General features: G+C 37.4%; 1 protein-coding gene across 1 annotated transcript; it reads left to right on the top strand.

Annotated features, from left to right (window-relative positions):
* Positions 1-316: 316 nt before the first annotated feature.
* LOC132282876 (KH domain-containing protein HEN4) lies at positions 317-7,486 on the top strand. Its single transcript, XM_059784688.1, has 7 exons — positions 317-1,155; positions 3,119-3,523; positions 4,297-4,548; positions 5,896-6,288; positions 6,397-6,473; positions 6,857-6,965; positions 7,120-7,486. Exons 1-7 carry the CDS (start codon positions 400-402, stop codon positions 7,258-7,260), a joined length of 2,133 nt encoding a protein of 710 aa, XP_059640671.1. The 5' UTR covers positions 317-399; the 3' UTR covers positions 7,261-7,486.
* The last annotated feature ends 1,596 nt before the right edge of the window (positions 7,487-9,082 follow it).

The raw sequence follows: 9,082 nt of genomic DNA, 5'->3' as shown, positions 1-9,082 counted from the left end.
GGATATTTTTTATACTTAAGGAATGTAATATTCACTGTAAACATACTTTAATAGTGTTTTTATGCACTTGACCCTTGGATTACAGTAATTTTTGTAAGCAAATGTTTCTTAGCTTTCTCTGCTTTGTAATATCAAAAATAAAATAGATGAATAAATAAATAAAATTTTGTCCAAAATATTCTATTTAATTCAGTTCAAATTCTTACAAAATTGTTTGTTCGCAATTAATAGTCTCTTGTAACTTTGAATTTGTGCAGTAAACAGTAGTATACATAATATTAGGCTTATTGGCACAAGAGTCAAAGCGAAGCGAGAAAAAGTCAAACGAGTAGTACAAAATAAGCACACCAGCATGCCCTTTTTCTCTCTAGATTTATGCGTCTCTATTAGTGTCCTCTAATGGAAGCTTCGTTCGTGCCAAAGACTCACTACGACTCCTCCACAGTTGACAGAATCGAACCCTACACCACCACTTCTTCCACCAAACGACGCCACCCCCATCCACCACCGTCGACATCGTCCTCCTCCTCTTCCGCCGCCCCCTCATCCCTCACCTTCAAGCAACCACCGCCTCCTCTCACCCTTTTCCGCATCCTCTGCCCGGGGAATCGCACCGGCAGTGTCATCGGCAAAGGAGGCGCAATCGTCCGCCAACTCCGCGAAGAGACCGGCGCAAAGATTCGCATCGACGATTACATTCCCGGTTGCGAAGAGCGCGTCATCGTAATCGTCGCCGATTCAACCAAGAAAGAGACCAGTTCTAGTGTTGATGGAAAGCAGAGCACCGATAATTTTGATACCAACGGTGGAGAATCGGCGAATTCGAGCTCGAATTGGAACGGTGAGGACGAGGGGTCGCCGGCGCAGCTGGCACTGGTTAGGGTTTTTGAGAAGATGTTGAAGGTGGATGAAGAAAGAGGTGGCGTCTCGGCAGAGAGTGAGAGAGGGGAAGAGAAAAAGGAAGAAGGTGATAATGCAGGTGCGCAGGAAGCGGTGTCGTTTAGATTGTTGGCGCCTAGTAATCAGGTTGGTTGTGTGCTTGGGAGAGGAGGGAAGATTGTGGAAAAGATAAGGCATGACACTGGTGCTCAAGTTAGGGTTTTGCCCAAGGAACATCTTCCGGTGTGTGCCTCTCCGGGCGATGAGTTGATTCAGGTAATTTTTTGTTTCAATTATGTGTATTTTTTAACCCTTTTTATCGTACTATATTATTCATGCTTTATGTTCATGCTTATGTAATTTTATTATAATTTGAGTGCTGAAACAATCATAATTTTATTATAATTTGAGTGCTGAAACAATCAAAAATTAACAATTGACTCAGAAATGGTTGAGAAATTACCCCAACAATGTTAATCATATATTTAAGTAGGTTAGGTTAAATAGAGCAGTGCTTTTGACATACTATTTGATCCACGTACATCTCAAAAATTCTGAAGGTACACCTCAATAAAGTGAGAACTGGTTAGATAGTTTGGTTAGGTGCAATGATGTGACCAACTTCAAGTAATTCAAAATAGGTTTTTCAGAGTTGATTATAATACATTGCATGTAGTGTATTATTATACTTCTATATATTTTTGGGTGCTCATCTGATTCCTTTCCTACCTTTTTAGTGTTGTTGTGTTAGTGTATTTAGATGTGTTTTCTTGTTTAGTGCCTGTTCCATGTAGCATTGGTTAATAAAACGTGGAGGTCATGTTGATAAAAATAAATCAAATCTATATACAAATGAACAATATAAAAAGATAAGTAATGTTCCTGAGAAATTATTAAGAGAGAGAAAATATCGCATCATCTTTTAACTTTCTCAAAATGTTATAGGAGTTTTAGACTTTTTAAGTTTCTGAGATGAGAGAAAAACACTTGTTAATACCTCGAAGATGCTACTTAAGTGATGACATGGCCGACGCGATAGGTTGTAGTTATGAGGTCAAATCTGAATGGGGAAAAAAATAAAAAAGAAAAAAAAGAGAAAAAATAATGACGTGCTTTCCTACAATTCGTGTCATGCTTCTTTATGTTCAGAAGAATTTTAATTTGCTGTTTATGAGTACAACAAAGTAGGAAAGAGTGCAAAGGAACTTAGGAATGTGACTCCCTCATCCTAAAATTGTATATTGATAGGCAACCCACTGAAGTAAAAAATTTCCCCTTACACTATGATGTCTTCTTAACATGAAATGCCTTATGCCTTTTTCCCCAACCCTTGCCTGTCAACCTACCAACCCTATGTGTCGTTGCCTAGCAGCCAGCTGGCCTTGAATTTGTCATCAGGGTTCTGATCTTTTAGTGAAGTGGCATATACTAACAAGCCAAGTGGTTTTTGGAAAGTGGTAGTGAGACAAACATATATTTGCATATACAAGAAAGAAGGAAGTGAAAGAGAATTTGCAAAGATGTTCAAAGTCAAGAGTATTTTAAAAGCAGGGACATAGGTGGCTCTTTTTTGTTGAGGACTTCATGGTACCCTCATAAAGTAGAATAACTCCCAAAATAGGCCTGAAAAATTTTATATCCTTTCCAAAGCAGTGATGATATTAGGGAGAATAAAGCTTTATTTTTTATTTTTTTTTGATAAGTAAGAATAAAGCTGTATTTTTAACAATTGAATCTATAGAAATAGAGGAAACAAGTAGATATGGGGCTCAGTCTTGCTTGTAGCAGTTTACTTTTTGGTGGGCAAACTAGTCTCAGTCTCTTGATTTCTAGCCTGAACTTTATCATTATTACTTTTTAATCACCTTGCTTGCTGCTGCTAAAATCATTAACTTGCTCAAGAAAATTTGACATACTTTGTTTTGTTACCCTTGATTTTTTGAAAGTAGAACTTGCAGCCCTGCAAAACCTGCATATAGCTGAATAGCTTGTATGCTATGGAAATACAATTGGTCATTTCCTCATTGAGTTCAGTATATTCCAATTTGCTCAAGAGTCATCTCTATTGATCTTCCTATGAACTATAATGTCTTTCATAGTTTGCTCCTTTTTTGTGTTCATAACGAGCTTGGTATTTTCACTCCCTTTGTTTTTGCAGTGATGAGTATTTCACTACAATTTTATCCCTTTTATGCTTATTTATATCTTTTATTATATTAATTCTGTGTTCAATATCCAGATAACAGGGAACTATTCAGCTGTGAGAAAAGCGCTATTATCTGTTTCTGGTTGTCTTCAGGATAACCCTAGGGCAGAGGGGATGGCACTTCAGGGTACTGGTTTGCCTGCCCAGGGGGACTTATTTCCTCAACAGGGGTTTGCATCTGGTTTTCATACTGTGGATCATCATTCCAGGGGTTATTCTTCTGTCACGGGTACTGAAAATATTGGAGCCAGCTACAGGATGGGCCATGAAGAGGAGGTTGTATTTAAGTTGTTGTGTCAAATTGACAAAGTTGGGAGCTTGATTGGAAAAGGCGGCTCTATCATACGGGCATTGATGATTGAAACTGGTGCGTCTATCAAGATTGCTGATGCGCCACCTGATTCAGATGAAAAAGTTGTTGTAATCTCTGCACGAGAGGCATGTGTACTCATAGTTTGTAGACTTTCTAACTGTAATATTCTAGTGAGTCTTATTATGTGAAAGTTTTGTGTGTAGTCACTTGTGCACTAAATGTTAGCATTTGACTTGGACTAGTCTCAATAGTTTAGGATTCGCCGCTGAATGACCCTTCATAGTTGACGATATATCCAAAGAGCCACAGAAATGGATGATCATTGACAATTGATCTGTTGTTCTCTGTGTGGAAGAATTAATTAAACTGAGTTGATAAACCACATGATGATGGATTAAACCATTGACTGTTGGTTTGACAGTGAAAACTTGTCATTGGTGAGACAATGAATGCATTTGATATCATGATCTAGTGGGTTTTGGACCATGAGCAGTGTGTGGGACCTGGCATTGAGCACGATGGTCATGAGAAATCTACTATACGTGATTAATACAGATGATAATTATTTTATTCTATGGAGTGCCCTCTTAGAAAATGCTCTTTCCTCTTTGTTGGACTAATTAGACACGTAAAGAATTACATATTCCAACATTGCCTCTTTTTTCTTTCATTTATGACAAATGGCAAGAATCAAACCTTTAAGCCCTTGATTCCAACCATCTTTTCTGATGCCATGGCTACGACACTCAGTATGCCACGAGTTGGTGTCCAAAATGGTGGCCATTAGCAGTTAGATAAATTGAATACCTATTGGATACTTATTATCAGTTTTATTTATTTTAATTTTATTTGGGTGTTAAGTGTTTCTTATAATTCTATCTGTTTTGACATTTTGCAGAATGCAGATCAAAGACATTCTGTAGCACAGGAAGCTGTTATTCGTGTGCACTGTAGAATTGCTGAAATTGGATTTGAGCCGGGCGCTGCAGTTGTTGCTAGACTTCTTGTCCATTCACAGCAAATAGGTTGTCTATTGGGTAGGGGAGGTATCATTATCGCTGAACTGAGAAGAGTTACTGGTGCTAGTATTCGTATTTTTCCAAAAGAACAAGTTCCAAAGTGTGGTTCCCAGAATGATGAAGTGGTGCAGGTAATTCAAGGCTTCAATTAAGCGGTCACACTAGCCTGATACTTGCTTTTAAATATCTTGTTTCATCTGTCTAATCAATATGATTCTTGTGTTTTCAAGTTTATAAGCTAATGATACTCCTTATATATCAGATGTTCCTTCTGAAATTGAATATAATATATTTTAGTTATTTGATAGAAATTGATGAAAATAACTAAAATAACTAGTTTGAATGCTCAAAGAGCCGACTTTTTATTGAAGATTTAAGAGTGTTCCTTTGTTGTTATTTTTGGGTTTTCTCGCTCGTGTTCACAATAGTTGTTATCAGGATAATTTGGGTAGTGAACAAGATGATGCAACTAGGGAAAAAAAGAAAAAAAGATGATGCAACATCCCAGTCCTTCCACTTTCTAGACTATTCTTCCATTCCCATCTTATATCTGGGGAAGAAATATGTAGAGCATGTAAATTATTACTACTTTTTTCTTCTTCCTTTTTCATAACTACTATATAATATCAGTTTTCATGTTAATATTACCTTTTGACTTGGAGTAGCGTCACTTAGATCACCTAAAACAGTAGTAAGCAGCATGCCAAGAACACTAGTCACTTGTGTAAGTTCAAGGTTTTATTATATTTTGCATCATTGTTGTTATCCTGTTACATTGTTTGATGATGGTTTTATCTTGGATTATTCTTTGAAGTGCAGATTTTCTTTTCAGTGTTCCCTTTACTTCTCAAATATGTTCCCAATGCTTCCATCATAAGAAGCAAGAGGTATTTTGTTTAGCCTCCACAAAATTCTTACTGAAGTTTCTTCATTCAGTATTATATCTTGTAAAAGGGGCCTTTACTGTCGTGCTGTATTATGGGGAAGTTTTCTTGCTAGTTCTTGTTTATTTTATCATATTTTTGTTTTTCTTTTCTATGTTGGTAATGGATGTTCCTTGTTATTTCTCTGTTATTTTTTCAAATATGTGGAGAATTTTAGTTTGGACGAGTAAACTTCAGTGAGGTTATAAAATCTTGCTGATTGTCGACCTAGTGATATGCTTCTTTTAAGACACAGTTGAAAATTTCAAAATTGTCCAGCCGATATGATCTCCTAAAATCACCGATTCACCGATATTGTTATCAACATAGCTGCTGGTGGTGTCCGACTGTTAACTTCCAACTGTTACTGGATTGATTAAGTTGGATGCTTGTTCTCCATCATCTTGAATGTGACTCTGAAATAAAAATATGTTTTTTGGATCTAAAGTAATGTATGTCAAAATTTGATGCATTTGCTTCAAGTTAGCGGAAGGTCAGATTCCTATTTCTAAATTTTTTTCTGTAGAATGTTCAAGACCCTGTGCTTTTTGACAGGTTATTGGGAGCTTGCAGTCTGTACAGGATGCTTTGTTTCAAATTACAGGCAGGCTTCGGGAGACCGTATTTCCAGTGAATCCACATCTTTCAAGTGTTGAAGGCTCACAGTATATGTCCCCTTATCCAGAAATGCCCCCACCTTTGTATAGGCCAAGGCATGATAATGCTTCCCCCCCTCGTCATTACCCTTCCTCAGTTGGACTTCCTCGTTCCATTGACCGTGTAGCTATGCCAGCTCCATCCTTTGATCCCCAGCCAGGATTTTCATATGGTACTGAACGTGTTGGTCCAACTTATCCAGACCGTGTTCCGTATCCTTACGGTAGTGAGAGACCTGGACATGGACCATTATTTGATAGACAATCCTCACCTAGAAGATGGAATTCTCAGGTCAGTGGTTTGTGCTCAGTAGAAGTGAAATGATGGCTCAACTTAACGATCAGTGACAATTTTTGGCGACTATCTTCTTTATATGTATCCCTTTCCTTCCCTTTCCAGGCAGTTGGCAGTGGCAGCCATAGGGGAAATGCTGATGTTGGGGGAGGCTTAGCATCAACTAGTGGTCCCATTGGAAGGTGATCCTTTTTCTCCTTCATTCTACTTTTATGGTCATTTAAAAAATATAGCTTCAGGTGAACTAGCAATGATGTGATGGTCTTTGTTAATACTACTAACATATATTTCCTTTATTTTTATTGGGATATATCAAGTAGATTGAGGAAGGAAGAAATTGAATTTAGCTCAATAGCAAACGGCACCCACACACACCCAACAAAAAATAAAAAATGCAAATACTATTTTTGACTATATTTCGTTTTATATATGTCCACCATTTGAGGATTAATGAAGAGATGGGGAAATGTTCATTTTCCCGTTTATGATGTGGGGACTTGCTATTTTCTTAATTATCATTTTTTAAGATTTCCTTTTGTAATGTTAAATTATTTTTGGTCAGCAGAAATCAGGCATCCATTGCGGCAAGCACAAGTGTCGAGGTTGTAATTCCTCGATCATTATTGAGCCATGTCTATGGAGAGAATAATGGTAACCTGGGTCAGATCAGACAGGTATATGGTTACTACTGTATTGTTGCTCCTATCATTTCTTTATTATTTGTTTATTATTAAAAATGTGCAATATATATATGGCTATTAATTTGTCCATTAATTATAGGTATTTTTTTGTGACTTGGATGACATATAATTTATTTTTGTGACTTAGATATCGGGGGCAAAGGTGGTTGTTCAGGATCCAAGAGCTGGGGCTACTGAAGGCCTGGTTGTGCTATCAGGAACACCAGATCAAACACGTGCTGCTCAGAGCCTCATCCAAGCCTTCATTTTAGCTGAACAGCCCTTTTGAATTCTGGGTTTGATAGTTTCGAGAACAGCTAGTGTTTGTATTTAATTTAGTTTTTTTTTTTTTTTTTTTTAATTTACAAAATTATCATTATTTTCTTTTCTTTTTTCTTTAGGTTAAATAAAAAAAAATTTGATTTAAAATGTTATGGTTAATTTACATGAATACAAGTAATGGGAATATGATAATTTTGCAAATTGTTAAGAAAAAGGGGTAGGGATGTTACAAATTCATCGTGTATAAAGGGGTGGAACAGTGGAACATGCCCAATGGAAATAATTGGAAGCCAAGAAAATGAAAGGAGGGAAAGTTTATTAGTAATATTAGTTATTAGCAAGGACTTTGACCTCACATATTGAAGGTTGGAAGTTTAAATTCCTTTGAGGGCGAAAATTGATTTAAATTTTTATTTCAATTCCTTCAATACTATAGAGTACAACCAACGTAGACGGTTTTCTGTGGGGGCAAACCATGAAAAACTCGTGTGTTGATTGTGTTCCTGCTATTATTTTACTCATTCATATAAAGGAGGCCCTCAATCTGATTAAGACAAAAAAATAAAAATAAAAAACTAAAAAATATGTGAAGTAGTGGTCATAATTTGGTTTTGGTCGGCTGGTTTTGATTAGGGTAAAGTGCAAAAAAACACTCTCTGTTATTGATATAGTGCATTTTAGTTCATATGGTAAAAAAATCCTTATATTATCAATTATATTATTAATTTCGTGCGAATAGATTCCTGGTGGTGTAAAATGACGATAATATTCGCACTCCAGTTGAATATATTAATAACTAAATATATATACATTGTTATGTAAAATGATCATTTTATCCATTTATCAAAAAAAAAAACGAACGAATGGCCTCGAGGAAGATTAGGGTTCATACTCTCTATCCAGTAAACTCTCTCTCTAAAACCCATGAAAGACAACAAGGAAATCACCCGTCCATCACCGGCGTACACAAGTATGTCGCCGTACCGTTCTCTGTGCTCACCGGAGCACTGAATCTACCGGAGTACGTCGCTCCCATCCTCGCCGAGTGGGCGTGCGGCACTCGGCCTCCTCTTCGCTCTCTGTGTTTGATTGTGTTTGAATTGCGCTGGGGTTGGTGTCGTCGGAGGGGAAGAGAGGAGAGGCATTTGGGATTTTTTTTCACCAATGATAAGTTCTCGCCGGCGTTTATGGTGTGAAATAATTCGCCTAATTTTCTCTCAGACAATTCGGTAGAGTATGAATTCGAATCAGTTAATTTAATTGCAATTAGAACTAGAGGACATTTCAAGTGAATATCAAATAATAGATTTCTCATCCCTTCCCAATTTAATTTTTTTGCTGCTAACTTGAACCCTAGGGTTTCTTGTGATTATGATGATGTGTACCGGCGATGAAGGACAGCGGCTGAGCTCGGTTTGAATGGACTGAACAAAACGGCGGCCGTGGAGGATCGCGATTCCGGCGATCACGGATGATTGCACCGGCGGGCTTGAGGCAACGAGGAACCGACGATGCAAGGATAGGCGGTGATAGTGCGGCAGAGAGTTTGTATGTATCTTTTCTGCAAAGAGGTTGAAACCTTGGGATCAATTAGTCACAGATTGGCAACCAAGAAGCAATTCCAGATTGTGATTTTGAAATTTCTTAATCTTTGATGTCGTCACTACATTGGGTTAAAAGCATGACACTTGTACAAACATACTAGGAAAAAAGTTGCCCAAGATAAAGGAAGAAGCCAAAAAAAAAATCAAATGAGATGCTCTCTCTTTCCTCCGGCCACACCACCATCTTCTCCAGCGAGCCACCACCACCATCACTGCAGGCATAAT

This window comes from Cornus florida, unplaced genomic scaffold (genome assembly GCF_030987335.1).
Source record: "Cornus florida cultivar Cherokee Brave unplaced genomic scaffold, ASM3098733v1 CherokeeBrave_3.0.0_Hap2_Chr11, whole genome shotgun sequence".
In the NCBI taxonomy this organism is placed as follows: Eukaryota; Viridiplantae; Streptophyta; class Magnoliopsida; order Cornales; family Cornaceae; genus Cornus; species Cornus florida.
The sequence above is the reverse complement of the archived record's forward strand: the minus strand, read 5'-3'. Positions and strand labels throughout refer to the sequence as shown.